Source organism: Crinia signifera, chromosome 6 (genome assembly GCF_055691185.1).
Source record: "Crinia signifera chromosome 6, ASM5569118v1, whole genome shotgun sequence".
Lineage (NCBI taxonomy): Eukaryota > Metazoa > Chordata > Amphibia > Anura > Myobatrachidae > Crinia > Crinia signifera.
The window spans coordinates 11614166-11631676 of NC_139222.1; the positions used below are offsets into that span (position 1 = coordinate 11614166).

At 49.5% G+C, this 17511-nt stretch overlaps 1 protein-coding gene across 1 annotated transcript in view; it reads right to left on the reverse strand.

Moving 5' to 3' along the window:
* The window catches only part of LOC146007442 (uncharacterized), a 50393-nt gene that overhangs the window by 5761 nt on the left and 27121 nt on the right, over positions 1-17511 (reverse strand). The window contains exons 6-7 of the mRNA XM_083145791.1: positions 7655-7974; positions 3196-3307 (exon numbers count right to left, since the gene is read on the reverse strand). Coding sequence (XP_083001917.1) covers positions 3196-3307; positions 7655-7974 — 432 coding nt within the window. The remainder of the gene's footprint in view (positions 1-3195; positions 3308-7654; positions 7975-17511) is intronic.

The window sequence follows — 17511 nt, forward strand, 5'->3', positions numbered from 1 at the left end:
ATGGGGCAGCGGCAGGACAGAGGAGTAGGGTACAGAAGGAGATCACACAGAATGGAGACATCAGGACTGAGCTGGAGAATGGGACAGGACAGAGGAGTAGGGTACAGAAGGAGATCACACAGAATGGGGACATCAGGACTGAGCTGGAGAATGGGGCAGGACAGAGGAGTGGGGTACAGAAGGAGATCACACAGAATGGGGACATCAGGACTGAGCTGGAGAATGGGGCAGCGGCAGGACAGAGGAGTAGGGTACAGATGGAGATCACACAGAATGGGGGCATCAGGAGTGAGCTGGAGAATGGGGCAGGACAGAGGAGTGGGGTACAGAAGGAGATCACACAGAATGGGGACATCAGGACTGAGCTGGAGAATGGGGCAGCGGCAGGACAGAGGAGTAGGGTACAGAAGGAGATCACACAGAATGGGGCATCAGGACTGAGCTGGAGAATGGGGCAGGGCAGAGGAGTAGGGTACAGAAGGAGATCACACAGAATGGGGACATCAGGACTGAGCTGGAGAATGGGGCAGCGGCAGGACAGAGGAGTAGGGTACAGAAGGAGATCACACAGAATGGAGACATCAGGACTGAGCTGGAGAATGGGACAGGACAGAGGAGTAGGGTACAGAAGGAGATCACACAGAATGGGGACATCAGGACTGAGCTGGAGAATGGGGCAGCGGCAGGACAGAGGAGTAGGGTACAGAAGGAGATCACACAGAATGGGGACATCAGGACTGAGCTGGAGAATGGGGCAGGACAGAGGAGTAAGGTACAGAAGGAGATCATACAGAATAGGGACATCAGGACTGAGCTGGAGAATGGGGCAGGACAGAGGAGTAGGGTACAGAAGGAGATCACACAGAATGGGGACATCAGGACTGAGCTGGAGAATGGGGCAGGACAGAGGAGTAGGGTACAGAAGGAGATCACACAGAATGCTGCTTGGACAATTGGTGAGCATACTCTTCAGTGAGGATTACCTGTGCTATAGTGAAGATCTGGCATGCGGTTTACTTTTAGTAATCTCTGAGGTGTCTGTTCCATGTAAATATATCTGTATGTGATCTCGAGCTTACACTACTTGGGGCTGAAGTCCTGATGGCTGCAGAATACCAGTGAATGACTGCAGATCTGGGAAAGTGGCTGTTATAGGCTGTGGTACTTGGTAGGTGGGGACTGTAAGCTCTAGGACATGGAAGACACCATATAGGAGCCCATACACGCTCCGTTGTGGGCGTACGTTTTGTACTTTAATAGTACACATCGCATCGCATGCCTTGTGCATGCAATGCGATGCAATGAAAAGCTAGTACAAAAAGTTTGTGCAGCACATACTTTTTGTACTGTACAATGAGATGCGCAGGAGCGCGCATCTCAAAGTACAAAATGGAGCCGCCGCATTGCAGCGTGTATGGGCTCCTTAACACAGGGAGATAACGGGCACTATGACAGGTGATACATGTTTCTGCCCTGTGGGTAACGCAGGAGCCAATAATCTTCCATCCCCCGAACATCCCCTCTTCTCCCACTATCTCCATCAGCATTGGTGAAACCGAGATCACCTCCACTGACCAAACGCGATGCCTCGGTGTCATCATTGACTCCTCCCTCTCTTTCACCCCCCACATTCGTGCTCTCACAGTCTTGCCGCTTTCACCTCCGCAACATCTCGCGCATCAGACCATTCCTCTCCACTGACGCGACCAAAATTCTCATTCACTATCTTGTCATCTCCCGCCTTGACTACTGCAACATCCTTCTCTTCGGGCTACCTCTCACCCGCCTCGCACCTCTCCAATCCATTGTTAACGCTGCTGCTAGGCTCATCTTCCTCTCCCGCTGCTCTGCCTCCACCTTCCCCCTCTGGCTATCTCTTCACTGGCTCCCCATTCCTTTCCGAGTTCTCTTTAAACTCCTCACCTTCACCTACAAGGCTCTCTCTCCTCCTCAGCTGCTTCTTACCTCTCTTCACTGATCTCTATCCACACTCCCTCCCGTCCTCTTCGCTCCACCACTGACCTCCGACTGACCTCTCACCTAATCACCTCCTCCCACTCCCGTGTCCAAGACTTCTCTCGCGCTGCCCCCCCTGCACTGGAACAACCTCCCGCCACCCATCAGGCTTTCTGATTTCCTTACCCACTTCTTTTGACTAGCCTATCCCTCCTCCTCCGAACCTCTTTTGATCCTCCTATCCTGCCTCCATTCCTACTTATCCTATTGTTTTTCGTTCGTCCACCCACCTCCTTTTAGTCTGTTAACTCTTATGAGTAGGGTCCTCCTTCCTCACGTACTCACCCTACCTCTTTACCTCACCTGTGCTCCTGTCCTGTTCTTCCCTTCCTCTACTTCATCCTCAGTCTCCTCAACAATTTCAAAACCTACTTCTGAACTGATGCTGATTTTAGTCCTATCAGCTATACCCCTATTTATGCTGCATTTTATCAACGCACCCTGTACGTTACCTTGTAAATTGTTTTTATGTTTGCTATGTACGGCGCTGCGGACACTTTGTGGCGCCTTATAAATAAATAAACTACTTCTACTAATGTCACCGGGTCTCCTCCCATTGACTAATGATGGAATCACTGCGGCAATGTGCCTTGTAGGAGCAGCACCAGGCTGCGGGGAGGCTGTGGGAACAGCTGAGAACATTGGTGTAAGAGGAGATGTTGGCTCCAGCGTTACCCACGGGGCAGATACATTTCCCTCATTAGTCTGAGCTGACAGAAGAGGGTATAGAATAAGATAATACTGTAGAGACTGAACAAGGAGAATATGTGAATGTGATTAGTACACAGAAGCCTACGCAGCTGCCATGTCTGAGGTTACAGACCTGGTAACCATCACACGTGAGCAGCTGCCCAGCCAAGATGAGACACGGCCCCCGGAGCCATTGCAAGGTCCTCAGCAACCACCTCACCATACACGGCACCATCACAGAAATGGGGAACATCGGCTCCCTGATTCTATGGTCACACAGACTGGCCGCTGCAGTACTGATACTGGCCCGTGTTTCTCTACATATATGGTCACGGCTAATGGACGGAACACACCCTGATAATGACGCTCCTGCCGCCACTTCCTGTTACCTCCCCCAAGCCGTCCCTTCCTGTCATTCACTCTCCGAGTACTCACTGCGGCAGCATCACAGAGTTACCCTCTGTTCTGTACTTAGTGATTATTACTCACCTGTACTGATACCTGCAGGGATTTCCTCCTCCTTACACTGCTGGTCACCCCTCACATCCATCTCTTCTTCTCCCTCTTTATTTTGTTCTTTAATATCGGTCAGTGTTTCACCCTAATTAAATCACAAAATAAAATACATTAATAATGTCTGAATATTACTGACGGGGGGCTGCTAAGAACATATATTACATGCATCTTCACATCTATGTTTATATGTGCTGGCAGTGTATTTGGGATAGGCAGCAGCACTGTGTATATCTCCTGGCCAGCTTGTCCAGCATCAGGAGCCCTGTACCCAGCAGAGGTGTAAGCCAAGGTTACAGGTGCTGATTACCTGGCTGTTGTTCCCAGCAGGCTGCAAAAGCTGCTTAAAATAGGAAATACAGTCCATTACATTCTGTTATAGGTTATAGCTTTTATGATTTAGTACAATCCATGAATGTATATGTGCTACAGGAGGGGTAGCAACAGGAAATGGGACAGGCTAGAACCAGATAGATGGCTGAACTGGAACCGGTTAGGTGTGCTGCTGCTGGTTTGTTATTTAGCTGTTGCTAAGCAACCTGGTCTGATTTTTCTCATTAGCTGATTACCTGTCATTAGGGATTCTGACCAGCTGCTCCCTGCTGGTTATATTTCCTGTTTTGTTCCACAGCAGTGGCTTCTCACTGTGCAGTCTGTTGGTTAGTGTTCCAGCCTGAGTTCCCAGCCGTGGGTCTGCTGTCCAGACTCCACGTGCTGCTGCCTTGCCTTAGTTTGCTGTTGGAATTGCTGTCTGCCGCAAGTCCCTGTTTCTGAGTCCAGTAACAGTCCTGTAGGACACAGGCCCTGCAGAACCTAGGAGGTTGAGATAAGTGCACCCCCTTGCCATCATTGTGCCTTACTAGCATTCTGTGAGAGATTCTGTTTAGAGTTTTTTTGTCTCTCTTCCAGGTCAAGTGGCTTCTAAAACACTGTGCGCCTTTGTACTTGTTAATTATTTTGTGTAACATCTTTATGCATTGTTGCATTTACCAGCATTATACTTGTGAGTTACTTTTGTTTAACATCTTCATGCATAGTAGCATTCATTAACAGTGCTCGTGTGTATGTTGTTATTTCCTATACCTCCATGCAGAGTGATTTTCCATATTTTGTACACAGAGCAGTGGGGGTCATTACTTCTGTGCTTTTACCTTCTGACTAGGCCTGGGTTGTTAGGTCTACACCAACTAGGTTTGGTTGACAAGCACTGGGTCGACATGGGCAAGGTCAACACTGTTTTTTGACCCGAATGTCAAATCAGTCGACATTGACACAGTTTGAAGTACACTGCATAACCCCGCATTGCTCGCAATGCTTTGGGCACATTATTTTATTCTCCCACCACACCCTAGTGGATGGTAGTGCATGAAATACTGCCTGCCGGCACATGTCGGCTCAAAAAACAGTGAAAAACCCCATGTGGACCTTTTGACTGTCAACCTATTGCTTGTGTCGACCTACTTACCTGTCGACCTAGACCCATGTCAAACCAGTTAGTGTAGACCTAATGACCGTATCCCTTAGGCCTTTAGAGTCCGTTTGGGGGTCATTCCTCAAATTACCCATTGGGAACAATTGTGCCACTGTCTGTTTGCTTGTTTACTGGGTTTTAGTTAGTTTTTCCTCTCGTCCAGTTTAGAGGTATTAGGCACCTTGTTCCCTATAATACCTGGTGGCACCGGGCTGGGGCCGGACACAAACATGGCTATTATAGGTGAAGCCTTAAGGCCCACACACACTAGAAGATTTTCACTTCAAAAGACTTTGCCAAAATCTATGATAGATATATCTTTCACCAAAGTAGTGCGTACACACTGAGCTATTTTCCCCAAAGAGCAAGAGCTTTTCAGGAGGCGAAAGACTTTGCTGAAAATCTTTCATAGAAAAGGCTATTTACATAATGGGCGGGGTTTATATATATTACTGTATTGCCAGTAATGTATACATTATTGCTGACACTGTCCACCTGCGCCAGATTTTTTATATATATATATATTGACGATATCATTGATTGTGTACCCCCGAACTTCAGAGGAGGTGACAGAGGCCGCCAGCTCCTTCAACTTGAAGCGAGGTGGATCTATAAACTACAAACAGTACAACCCCTCGGTTTAAATGAACAACTGTCCTACACATGCTTTTTGTAAAACAGTTGACACAATGTCAACCATGTAGCCTGCTGACCACACATCATGCACACAACTCGTGTAATTAGCACAGTCCTTACAATTACCCTAACTTGTCCATTCTGCTTCTTACTCTGAGTGCCAGGCTTGATTGGCACCCCACAGGACATTCAGTTTACCCCACTGCCTTGTTCCTAATTAATTGATGAGCGCTCGTCTGCAACATCATGCTCGTAATATGCGTCGCTCTATAGCGCTTGCCTACTTACATACTTTGTGATTAATGTAGGATTCCTTGCGTGAAATATGTATGCCCAGTGCCCACCATTGTTTATATATGTGTATGCCCACTGACCACCAATGTTTATGTGTATGCCCATTGCCACTAATGTTTGTTTATACAGGTTATTCCGCAGAGACATAACAGAACCATATTGATTACTGGGCTGGAACTGGATAGTAACTAAATAGGAACCAGACTGATGACGGAAACAGAAGGGGGATCGGTGACAAGACTAGAACCGGATGTTTGCTGCTAGGAACAAGTCCCCGTGTATCTACATTGGAACTGAAAGCTGGAGCAGAGCACAGATGTGAAGTAACCAGACTGGAACCGTGCGGATACAAAGTACCAGGGAGCTCAGCACCAAGCTGTTACTTCTGCAGAAGCGACATTGTACTGGCATATTGGGTTGGTCAGGAAGTTCCCTTTATAGTACTGTGTGTTCACCCATTGGAAGCTGCTAACAGCTGATCTGGGTGCAGGGCCCTGAGTGGCTGAGGAAAGTCAGGTGACCGATTTCAACATGGCTGCACCCATAATGGTGTTTAGGAGGGAACTCTAGCATTCAATATATTCAGTATTACAAGATCACCAAATGTATTATGTTTTACAGTTGGACAAGTATAAAATGTTTAGTATAGATCTGCTTATTTCATCTTTTTGTGCGCCTGATAAGTGTTCCTTAACTCTGGGCACTGACAGCGCTGTGCAGGTACAGCATGAACAAACTTCGCTGCCAGCTGGGAGTGTGACATCACCAGCTCCGTCTTTTTTATTTTTTACTTCAATAACTTATGCAAAATGGGTTCCACTAAGTACAGATGAAAAGAAACCTCCCCGGTCAGGTCCCTGTGTCAGTAATAGAGATAAGAGTGATGTCACTGTGACGCTCCCAGACCCCCTCACCTCCCAGTCAGGTCCCTGTGTCAGTAATAGAGATAAGAGTGATGTCACCGTGACGCTCCCAGACCCCCTCACCTCCCCAGTCAGGTCCTTGTGTCAGTAATAGAGAGAACAGTGATGTCACTGTGACGCTCCCAGACCCCCTCACCTCCCCAGTCAGGTCCCTGTGTCAGTGATAGAGATAAGTGTGATGTCACTGTGACGCTCCCAGACCCCCTCACCTCCCCAGTCAGGTCCTTGTGTCAGTAATAGAGAGAACAGTGATGTCACTGTGACGCTCCCAGACCCCCTCACCTCCCCAGTCAGGTCCCTGTGTCAGTAATAGAGATAAGAGTGATGCCACTGTGACGCTCCCAGACCCCCTCACCTCCCCAGTCAGGTCCTGTGTCAGTTATAGAGATAAGAGTGATGTCACCGTGTCGCTCCCAGACCCCCTCACCTCCCCAGTCAGGTCCCTGTGTCAGTAATAGAGATAAGAGTGATGTCACTGTGACGCTCCCAGACCCCCTCACCTCCCCAGTCAGGTCCCTGTGTCAGTAATAGAGATAACAGTGACGTCACTGTGACGCTCCCACACCCCCCTCACTTCCCCAGTCACACGCAGAGGTCCATAGGGGCGCAGCCACACGCAGAGGTCCATAGGGTCGCAGCCACACGCAGAGGTCCATAGGGTCGCAGCCACACGCAGAGGTCCATAGGGTCGCAGCCACACGCAGAGGTCCATAGGGGCGCAGCCACACGCAGAGGTCCATAGGGTCGCAGCCACACGCAGAGGTCCATAGGGTCGCAGCCACACGCAGAGGTCCATAGGGGCACAGCCACGCGCAGATCCATGGGGGCACAGTCACACGCAGGTCTAAAGGGGCACAGCCACACCCAGGTCCATAGGGGCACATCCACACCCAGGTCCATAGGGGCACAGCCACACCCAGGTCCATAAGGGCACAGCCACACCCAGGTATATAGGGGCACAGGTATATTGGGGGCAGTGTCACACATGTATATAGGGGCACAGCCACACCCAGGTCTATAGGGGCACAGCCACACACAGGTATATAGGGGTGCAGGGAGTCAGGTGTAACCCTTTCCCCAGCACCGCTCACACCGACACTGCAGCACTTACACCCCGCTGGCCGCCTCTCCCGGAGCTCCGAGTCCGGACACTTCTCTGTCTGCGGCGCCGCCCGCTACTTCCCTCTTCCAGAGACTCCGAGAAAATGGCCGCAGCGCGGCAGCGAATACACCGAAAGTGATCATGTTCCACTAGTGACTGTGACGCGTCCAATGGAACCGCCGCCTGCAGCGCCCTCTGCCGCTGGGGAGCTCTCTGTGCCGTTGCCGGGCAGCAGCCGGGGAGGTGACACTGCTCAGCCGTGCACGGAGCCGCCGTCACTGGGGAGACCCCGAACCCGCTGCTGCCGCCCCCGGACACACTGGCTGCTGCTGCCGCCCCCGGACACACTGGCTGCTGCTGCCTGTATATAGCCCGGATTAGGGGGCAGATATTACGCCCGCTGGCTCCCTGGTAGTGTTGGGAGGTCGGGGGGGGGGGGGGGGGGGGGGGGGCCGCTGGGAATATCAGTGACCATCAGTTTATCGATTAATTAGAAAAAAACATCACCTCCATCATTTCCTGAGCAGGATGATCAGTTCTGTAACAGGGCGCAGATGGCCTTAGATACCGGATCTGGAGCAAACTCAGCCAGATGTCTCAGGGTACAAGGCACCTTAGATACCCATTGTGGGTGCCGGGGCAGGGTGCAGACCACCATATAAGACTGTTCTGGATGTGTGAATGGGGTGTAGACCACCTTAGCCATTTCTAGTGGCAGACACCACCATAGACAGATGTGCCGAATGTTGACCACCTTAGATAGCCATTCTAGGTGTAGACCACCTGAGCAAGACCTCCTTATTTATTTAAATGCCACATGGTGTGAAGACTACCTTAGTTAGCTGTTCTGTGTGTTGGAACAGGATGCAGACCGCCATAGCTGTTTCAGATGCTAGAATGATGAGCAAACCACCTTCACCAGGTGTTCCGGATACGAGAATAGGGAGCAGACCACCTTACCAACCATTCAAGGTACCAGAATAGGGTGCAGACCACCTTAGCGCAGAGTAGGGCGCAGACCACCTTACCAACCATTCAAGGTACCAGAATAGGGTGCAGACCACCTTACCTAACCATTCAAGGTACCAGAATAGGGAGCAGACCACCTTAACGCAGAGTAGGGCACAGACCACCTTAGCCAACCATTCTAGGTACCAGAATAGGGAGCAGACCACCTTAGCTAACCATTCAGGGTACCAGAGTAGGGCGCAGACCACCATACCCAACCATTCAAGGTACCAGAATAGGGAGCAGACCACCTTAGCGCAGAGTAGGGCGCCGACCACCTTAGCGCAGAGTAGGGCGCCGACCACCTTAGCCAACCATTCAAGGTACCAGAATAGGGAGTAGACCACCTTAGCGCAGAGTAGGGCGCAGACCACCTTAGCCAACCAGTCAAGGTACCAGTATAGGGCGCAGACCACCATACCCAACCATTCAAGGTACCAGTATAGGGTGCAGACCACCTTAGCCAACCATTCAAGGTACCAGAGTAGGGAGCAGACCACCATAGCCAACCATTCAAGGTACCAGAATAGGGAGCAGACCACCTTAGCGCAGAGTAGGGCGCAGACCACCTTAGCCAACCATTCAAGGTACCAGTATAGGGTGCAGACCACCTTAGCCAACCATTCAAGGTACCAGAGTAGGGAGCAGACCACCATACCCAACCATTCAAGGTACCAGAATAGGGAGCAGACCACCTTAGCGCAGAGTAGGGCGCAGACCACCTTAGCCAACCATTCAAGGTACCAGAGTAGGGCGCAGACCACCTTAGCCAACCATTCAAGGTACCAGAGTAGGGAGCAGACCACCTTAGCCAACCAGTCAAGGTACCAGTATAGGGCGCAGACCACCTTAGCGCAGAGTAGGGCGCAGACCACCTTAGCCAACCATTCAAGGTACCAGTATAGGGCGCAGACCACCTTAGCCAACCATTCAAGGTACCAGAGTAGGGAGCAGACCACCTTAGCCAACCATTCAAGGTACCAGAATAGGGCGCAGACCACCTTAGCCAACCATTCAAGGTACCAGAGTAGGGAGCAGACCACCTTAGCCAACCAGTCAAGGTACCAGTATAGGGCGCAGACCACCTTAGCCAACCATTCAAGGTACGAGAGTAGGGCGCAGACCACCTTAGCCAACCATTCAAGGTACCAGAGTAGGACGCAGACCACCTTAGCCAACCATTCAAGGTACCAGAGTAGGGCGCAGACCACCTTAGCCAACCATTCAAGGTACCAGAATAGGGAGCAGACCACCTTAGCCAACCATTCAAGGTACCAGAATAGGGCGCAGACCACCTTAGCCAACCATTCAAGGTACCAGAGTAGGGAGCAGACCACCTTAGCGCAGAATAGGGAGCAGACCACCATACCCAACCATTCAAGGTACCAGAATAGGGAGCAGACCACCTTAGCCAACCATTCAAGGTACCAGTATAGGGCGCAGACCACCTTAGCCAACCATTCAAGGTACCAGAGTAGGGAGCAGACCACCTTAGCGCAGAATAGGGAGCAGACCACCATACCCAACCATTCAAGGTACCAGAATAGGGAGCAGACCACTTTAGCCAACCATTAAAATAAATATAAATGTATTTCTCTTTCAATGGTCCTGGTGACACAGCTCAACACTGGGATGTAGGAGGGTCCGAAGGAGCCAGGCACCTATCCTAAAGCTTTAGAGGGTAGGCTCCTCCCCTACTGCATCCCTGGACTCTTCAGTTCGTGTTAGGTGCCCACTGGAGTGGGTGCTATTCTAAAGGGCTGCAGGAGCAGCCGAAGAATTAGAGTAGTTAGGGTTTTTTTATTATTTTATTAACTATTACCCTAGCTAGGTAGGCACAGTGTGAGGATTTTCATAGTGAATCCTCACACTGCTAGCGCAGCAGGAGCTGACAGAAGCGCGTCCTGTCAGCTCTCTGTGCACAGGGTAGACTCTGTCTGGTCTCCCTGTGCTGCGCTTACAGCCTCTATTAAGAGGCTGCCTGGGCTCCGGAGTAGCCTGAAACCGGCTCCACATTTAGGTGGGGATCATGGGGGACAGGCGCTCCGTGATGGCGGCGGCCATTTTATGCGGAGCTTACACGCTGAGCTCCTGACTGAGAGGACAGCAGCGCTGTGACAGGCATGTTCCAAGTGGTCCCCATTTGAGGGGGAGATACTGGAACAAGGAAATCCTACCTAAGGAGCGGCTAGCTGGGGGTGGTTGGCGCCAAAAGGTCACGGACCCCGCAGCAGCAGGGACTTTGGTCTCTTCCTTCACTCTGACTTTGGCGCCTTTCAGAACGCTTGCAGCGGAGCTGAGCTGGCTTATTGATCCTGGCAGAGTGACTTGGATTTCCTGGGCATCGCTTCCCCGCAGTTGAAACCTACAGACAGCTAAGTGATTGGGTGCATTGACTTTGTATAAACGCTTGTACAATTGTTTGCACTGTGTATATTGAGATATATATATATACGCTTCACTTGCATCATGTCTGAGCATCAGGCTGTGGTTTTGGGGGAGGGAGTCCTTAGTGCACTGAGCGCGTGCAATGTTTGCACACAAAAGTTTGTCCCTGAGCAGATGGCCAAGGGGGGCTTATGTATTACTTGCGCTGATGTGAGACCCATGGGCAGTGAACACCATAGGGGAGAGCAGAGTGAACCTGCGTGGGCCAGTGCCCTAGGCAGGTCGGTAAACGCTTTGGTGCAGCTTCTGGACAGGCAGAGTGATGTGCTGGTAGAATCACAGAGACCTATGCCATCATCTCAGCAGTCGTCTGGCTCCTTACCTCTTACCCAGGCAGATCCTGCACTTATTCAGGTGATGCAGGATACTGCTAAGGGGATCAACAGATTCAGTGAAATACTGGACAAAATGGATGAGGTTACAGGGACCCCTAAAAGGTCTTATGCTATGCCTAATGTGTTAGAGGAAGAGGAAGGAGAGTATACTGACACACCCTGGGACCAGGGTGATGATTTTGAAGAGACCTCTGCTGCTGGTATAGAGGATCTTATTGTGGCTGTAAAACAGGCGTTAAAACTGTCTGTTGAGGATAAGACCCCTGTTAAGGGTGTTTTTAAGCGACAGCGAAAGGAGGCTGTTACTTTTCCCTCAGATGAGGGGTTACAGGAACTATTGGAAGGGGCTTGGAAAACCCCAGATAAGAGGCTACAGATGCCTAAAAGATTCCTTAGTCTGTACCCCATGCCGGAGTCTCATTCTGAACTCTGGGAAAAGGTGCCTGTTGTGGATGCTTCTGTGGCACGCTTATCAAAAGCTACGGTATTACCTGTACAGGGTGGTGCAGCTTTTAAAGATGCTGTGGATAAAAAGCTAGAGGGAAACCTCAAGGCTATTTTTGAAGGGGTGGGGTTTACCCTGCGTCCCCTTATTGCTTCAGCCTGGGTCTCTAAGGCCATTATAGAGTGGGCTGGTGAGCTATGCACCATGCTGCAGGCTGACCACGGTGCTTTGCTGGTAGCAGAAAAGATTAAGGCCGCTGCAGAATATGCGGTGGAAGCAGAGGAGGAAGCTCTTAAAATGGCTACCAGAGTATCCACAGTCTCCATAAATGCCAGGAGGGTACTCTGGCTTAAGGCCTGGGAAGCGGACAATGAGTCCAAAAAGGCCTTAGAAATGTTAGCTTTCAAGGGAAAGTTACTTTTTGGTTCTGAGCTTGAGGAGATTATAAAACAAGCCACAGGCGGCAAGAGTACGTTTCTGCCGGCCTCCTCAACAAAGCAGTCATCCAGATTTGCTGCTTTTAGGCCGTCCTTTCGGCCCTCCCCTAGAGGTGGTGCGTCCTTTCGGGGACAATCGTTCAGGGGAAAGTTCCAGAACTCCAGGGGCAAATCCCAAAGGTCCAAGTTTGGCTCTTTCAATAAGAAGCCTGCCTCTAAAGGAGAGGAAAAAACCCTCCGCATGACTGCCAGGGGATCAGCCCGGCAGGGATAAAGGTGGGGGGGCGTCTTACACACTTCAGAGACGCTTGGGCTTCTCTAGACCAGGATACCTGGGTCTTAGAGATTATTACCCAGGGTTACAAAATCCCTTTCAGAGGGCGGACTCCAAAGAGGTTCATCCCCACACCCATACCAAAGCAGGCGCTCCTGCGCACAGCTCTTATGAGAGCGGTTCATTCCCTTTTGGAAAAAGGGGTGGTAGTCCCGGTTCCCAGGGCAGAGTGGAAGAAAGGATTTTACTCCACGCTGTTCCTGGTGCCCAAACCAGACGGGTCTTTCAGACCAATACTAAATTTGAAGTCCTTAAATGTTCACCTTTGGGTAGACCATTTCAAAATGGAGTCTTTGAGAACTGTACTCCTGAGTCTGGACCAGGGAGAATTTCTGGCGTCCATGGATGTCCAGGACGCATATCTGCACGTTCCCATTCACCCGGAACATCAGATGCTGTTGAGATTTGCCATAGGAGACCTGCATTTACAGTTCCGGGCGTTACCCTTTGGCCTAGCAACCGCGCCAAGGGTATTTACAAAAATAATGTCTGTGATGGCGGCAGTGCTGAGGCTCAGGGGAATCACAGTAATACCCTATTTGGACGATCTCCTGTTCAAAGCAGAATCAGCAACACTGCTTCAAAGTCATTTAAAAGAGGCCATCAGTTTTTTGCAGGCTCACGGCTGGATTTTAAACTTACAAAAATCTCAGTTGGTACCATCACAGAGGATCCAGTTCTTGGGAGTCATACTGGATACCCATCTCCATCGGGTATTCCTCCCGGAGATAAAGGCCAGGGACCTGGTCAATCTAGTTCAGGAGATCCTCAGTGCTCCGAGCTTGTCAGTATGGAGGTGCCTCAAACTCCTGGGGAAAATGGTGGCGTCATTCGAAACGCTTCAATTTGCCAGGTTCCACTCTCGAGTATTCCAATGGAACATTTTGTCAGCCTGGTCAGGAAACACTTTGACCATGAAGACGGAGTTGATAGTGCTGTCCGCAGACACTCGGGACTCCTTGAAATGGTGGACAGAGGTAGATTCCCTTCAGTGGGGTCGGTCATTACAGACCTGGGACTGGTTGATAGTAACTACCGATGCCAGTCTCAGGGGCTGGGGGGCAGTAGCCCTGGATCTCAGGCTGCAGGGCCTGTGGACGGCAGAGGAATCAGCGTTGCCAATCAACATGTTGGAGCTGAGAGCTGTCTGGAAAGTGATTTCCTTGGCGGGAGACAGGTTAAGGAACTCCCCCTTGAGGATTCAGACCGACAATGCCACAGCTGTGGCGTATCTGAATCACCAGGGAGGTACACGCAGCAGATTGGCCATGTGGGAGGTGTCCAGAATCTTTCTATGGGCGGAACAGAATGTTCCTGCAGTATCGGCTATATTCATTCCAGGAGTGGAGAATATAGAAGCAGACTTCCTGAGCAGGGAGGAGCTCAAGGAAGGAGAATGGAGCCTACACCCTCAGGTGTTTCACCAGATCACTGCAATGTGGGGAACTCCGGATTTGGACCTAATGGCATCCAGGTTCAACCATCAGGTGCCCAGGTTCTATGCCAGAACGAGAGATCCGCTAGCAGAGGCAGTGGATGCCATGACTACCCATTGGCAGGGAGATCTTCTTTATGCATTCCCTCCTATTCCGATGTTAGCAAGACTGTTAAAGAGGGTACAGGACCAGAAGGTCCCGGTGATCCTTGTGGCCCCAGATTGGCCAAGGAGGTCTTGGTATTCGAGGCTTCAGAGGTTATCAGTGGATTCATGGCGTCTACCTCTGAGACCAGACCTGTTAAGACAAGGCCCATTCAATCATCTGGATTCCGATCGATTGATTTTGACGGCTTGGTTATTGAAACCGCCATTTTGAAAAAGAAAGGATTTTCTGACGCAGTAGTGCAGACTATGATAAAAGCCAGAAAGGCTGTTTCTTCTGCAAATTATTATAGAGTCTGGAAGACTTATATTAGATGGTGTGAGAGGCAAAAAGCTCACACATCTCACTTCAAATTATCAAAAATGTTGGATTTTTTACAAGATGGATTTTCTTCGGGCCTAAGCCTTCAGTCGTTGAAGGTGCAGATTTCGGCCTTGTCCATCTATTTTCAAAAAAGAATTGCCATTTTACCGGAGATTCAAACTTTTTTACAAGGGGTATCCAAACTGAAACCCCCTTACAAGCAACCAGTAGCACCTTGGGACCTGTCACTGGTTTTGGATTGCCTTCAGAAGGCACCTTTTGAGCCTTTGAGGTCGGCTGACTTTAAGTTTCTCACGTGGAAGTTAGTGTTTTTGTTAGCAGTAGCATCTGCTAAGAGGGTGTCTGAGTTGGGAGCCTTGTCATGCAAATCTCCCTTCTTAATCTTTCACGATGACAGGGCTGTTCTGAGAACAGTGCCGCAATTTTTACCGAAGGTAGTCTCTGCCTTCCATTTAAATCAGGAGATAGTTCTACCTGTGTTTCAACCCCCAGAGGGTTCCAAGAAAAGGGACAAGTTGAAGACTTTGGATGTTGTGCGTGCCTTACGCATATATGTGGACAGAGTGAAGAGTGTTAGAAAGACTGACACTTTATTGGTATTGTATGACGTACATAAAATTGGTTGGCCTGCATCTAAGCAGACCATTGCTAGGTGGTTGCGATCTGTGATAGCTTTTGCATACACCAAAGTGGGTAGGCCTGTACCGGCCAGAATTAATGCGCATACCACCAGGTCAGTTGCTACCTCTTGGGCGGTCCGACATGGGGCCACAGCGGAGCAGGTTTGCAGAGCTGCCACTTGGTCATCTGTTCACACATTTGCCAAATTCTATAGGTTCCATGAGTTCGCGTCGGAGGACGCATCATTCGGGCGAGCAGTGCTGAGAGCTGCAGACCTGAGCGTACCCTCCCAAAGGACCGGCTCTGGAACGTCCCAGTGTTGAGCTGTGTCACCAGGACCATTGAAAGAGAAAAAGGGATTTTTGTAAGAACTTACCGTTCGAATCCCTTTCTCTGATATGGTCCTGGTGACACAGCGATCCCTCCCTTACGCTCAGTAAGTATGCCAGAATTTCATGATGTTCATGTTAAAATGGTTAAAAGTTAACAGTTTCTGTTATAAAATGTGCATATAATATGTGCAGGCGTTTGTACTGAGTTTATGTATTCCAGTGGCTTTGAAAGTTGAACTGAAGAGTCCAGGGATGCAGTAGGGGAGGAGCCTACCCTCTAAAGCTTTAGGATAGGTGCCTGGCTCCTTCGGACCCTCCTACATCCCAGTGTTGAGCTGTGTCACCAGGACCATATCAGAGAAAGGGATTCGAACGGTAAGTTCTTACAAAAATCCCTTTAAAATATAAATATATAAGAAATGCGCTATTTGCTGGCATGAATAATAGACGTGCGTCTCACACATTTGAATAATGTAAGAGACGCCGCACGTAACCTGGGAGAGAAAACAGCACCCATTCACACAAGAAAATAATGACGCTCTCTGTTGCTATGGAGAAACGGAGCGTCACATATACTTTCAAATTTGCTAGGTGACCGGTCAGATGATGCACTCCGTCAATGTAGGAGCGGACATGAAGCCGTCAGCCCCTAGGAGAGAGTTACGCTATTGTCTCATCATACAGAGCGGAAGGAACTTCCACAGCCCTGATTTGCCATTGATACCAGACAGACCTAAAGTAAGACGTATCACAATAATGCAGGGAGGTGCCGCCGAAACCCGAAGCACCTAACCTGGTAGCTTGTAGATTCGTACAAATAAAGGAGACCCAACACGTCCCCCTCACTGGTGTTTAAGCCTTCGTACCGGTGAAACGCGTGGCCAGAGTCTGGGGGACTACACCAGATGGAAACCAGAGTCACATATGATCTGATTACGGCTCATTAGAAAGCTAAGTACACATTTACTAAGTCCATTACCCCCGGTTTTCTATATACATCCGTCATCGAGGAGCAAGTATTTAAATGGACACAGTGCATATTTATTTAGAGAAATATGAGGATGTTATTTAATGTTATCTATAAATTGAGAAATATAAGAGCATTTAATCAGTAGTACCTAAACTGATGTCCGCACTTTGGGATACAGGAAAGAGTTGGGGGGAATCTGTATAAGATATACATCACCATGGAGTGCTAGAGTACATCTGAATAAGATAGAACTGAATAGCTTACCATCTATTAAGACATATTGTTTATTGGAATTATACTTTGGCTATCTACTGCCTATCTTACCCCATTAGGGGATTTATTATATAAACTTTACCTTGGCTATCTACTTTACCCCACTAGGGGACTCTCATTGTTGGTCAGTCCTAGTTTGACCCCCTGCGCTGGGTTATTCTAAACTGGTTAGAAACCTGGCACTGGACCTCAACAGCAGATCCCCATATCTTCCTTCTACTGCTGCTAATAAGCCTCTATTTAATTGTGCCCTCATCCAGTCCGTTCACTGTCCTTGAGACACATGGCAGGAGAGCAGGAACAATTTGAGGCGTAATCTTCTCCCTCTGTGTAATAATATGTAAATCTGTGCGTTGTCGGCAGTGTGTGTGTGTGTGTTTATATATATATACACACACACAATATTTTCCTGAATGAGTATTCCATTAACATTGTGGCTATCAGCCTGAGACAGTCACCCAGACCCAGAATAATATCTTTGTCAATTTTTAACATTTATATTTAATTTGATGTTTCACGTAATGGGGCAGATGTATTATAGCTATAATACTTCCTGCTTCGCCTCATTAGCGAGGAGGAGGGGAGACCGACAAGATCGCCGAAGCGGGGGAGCGCTAACCCCCCCCCCTCCGGCGATGTCCCCTCCTGGAGACAGCGCATCAGTTTACACCGATGCGCTGTCTCCTGTCCCCCGGCCGGCTGCACTGGGCATACATCCGGCCTGCTATCATAGGATAG